At 35.8% G+C, this 1,346-nt stretch overlaps 1 protein-coding gene across 1 annotated transcript in view; it reads right to left on the reverse strand.

The window, feature by feature from the left end:
- LOC106875707 (ATP-dependent RNA helicase DDX55) overlaps positions 1-1,346 on the reverse strand; it is a 25,471-nt gene that overhangs the window by 6,778 nt on the left and 17,347 nt on the right. Inside the window, exon 9 of the mRNA XM_014923952.2 lies at positions 633-725. Coding sequence (XP_014779438.1) covers positions 633-725 — 93 coding nt within the window. The remainder of the gene's footprint in view (positions 1-632; positions 726-1,346) is intronic.

The following is a 1,346-nucleotide window of genomic DNA, read 5'->3' on the forward strand; positions in this document are numbered from 1 at the left end:
CTGTCTCTCTGTCTCTCTCTTCTCCTCTTTCTCTTTATTTATTTAGGTTCCATTATTTTCTTCGTGCTTCTTCAAAAATGATAATAATAACAACAACAACAACAATAATAATAATAATAATAATAATCATCTTCAGAGTGGCAGAAAAATGTTTTGCAGTATTTTTTTCTTGTTTTTTACAATTACATTCTGAATTCAAATAGCAATGCCTTTCATCTTCTTGAGAGTTGGTAAAATGAGACATCAGTCAAGCACTGGTGTTAATGGCACCAACCACCCATGTACTGCTAAATTTGTGACCTTGTGTCTAAATTAGAGATAATCATTATCACCACTGATGAAGGCAATCAACAATATATAAGTGGCTGTGTGGTAAGGAGTTTCCTTCCCAACCACATGTTTCTGGGTTCATTCCCACAGCATGGAACCTTGGGCAAGTGTCTTCTACTATATGTGGCACCATCACAAGTGCTATTTACATGGCACCAGTACTTTTTACGTAGAACCAGCACCAGTTCTTTTTCAGTGGCATAATCACCAGTGCTTTTTACACTGAAGAACAAAACAATGAAAACCAAAAATATGAAGAAAAAAAAAAAAAAAAAAAAAATGCAGATGAATAAACAAGAGACCTGGCTGAACTTGGTGGATCATATTGAAAAACCCAGTGAACTTCAGGAACATCAACTCCACGAGCCATTACATCAGTACACATCAGGATTCCACTTAAAGAAAGAAGAAAAACAGAAGCAGTTTATAGCAAGAATTGAAAAATTTACAAAGAAATATCATATTTCTTATATGATCGGCACAAGGCTTTAAATTTGTAAGTCTGAAGAACTCTCATATTTTTCTTAGGCTCGCTGTGAGCCTACTCCTGTTCCAGCATACATCACAGGTTTCAGATTTATGGCGAAGAGTGTAAATAAGATTGTGACTATCAGAATAAATGACGTTAGAGAGTTATTTCTTTACTACCTACAAGGGGCTACACACAGAGGGGACAAACAAGGACAGACAAACGGATTAAGTTGATTATATCGACTCCAGTGCGTAACTGGTACTTATTTAATCGACCCTGAAAATTTGTAAGGTGATTTTGGAGAGATTTAGCTATTATTTCAACCAGGATAAACATTTCCTTACTGACTTGACGTTGCATATTGGACACAATTCCTAAAGAATTCTTATCATACACAAAGCTTGGAACAACAATAGAGGAACAGAAATAAGAAAGCGTTGGACCAAACATCTGATAGGTGACATGAATCCCATAAACACCCCATACTATGCTTTGATTTAGCCCCAGACCATTACCCAGAGTTGATAAAATAATTACCACACAG

Source organism: Octopus bimaculoides, chromosome 6, assembly GCF_001194135.2.
Source record: "Octopus bimaculoides isolate UCB-OBI-ISO-001 chromosome 6, ASM119413v2, whole genome shotgun sequence".
NCBI lineage: Eukaryota > Metazoa > Mollusca > Cephalopoda > Octopoda > Octopodidae > Octopus > Octopus bimaculoides.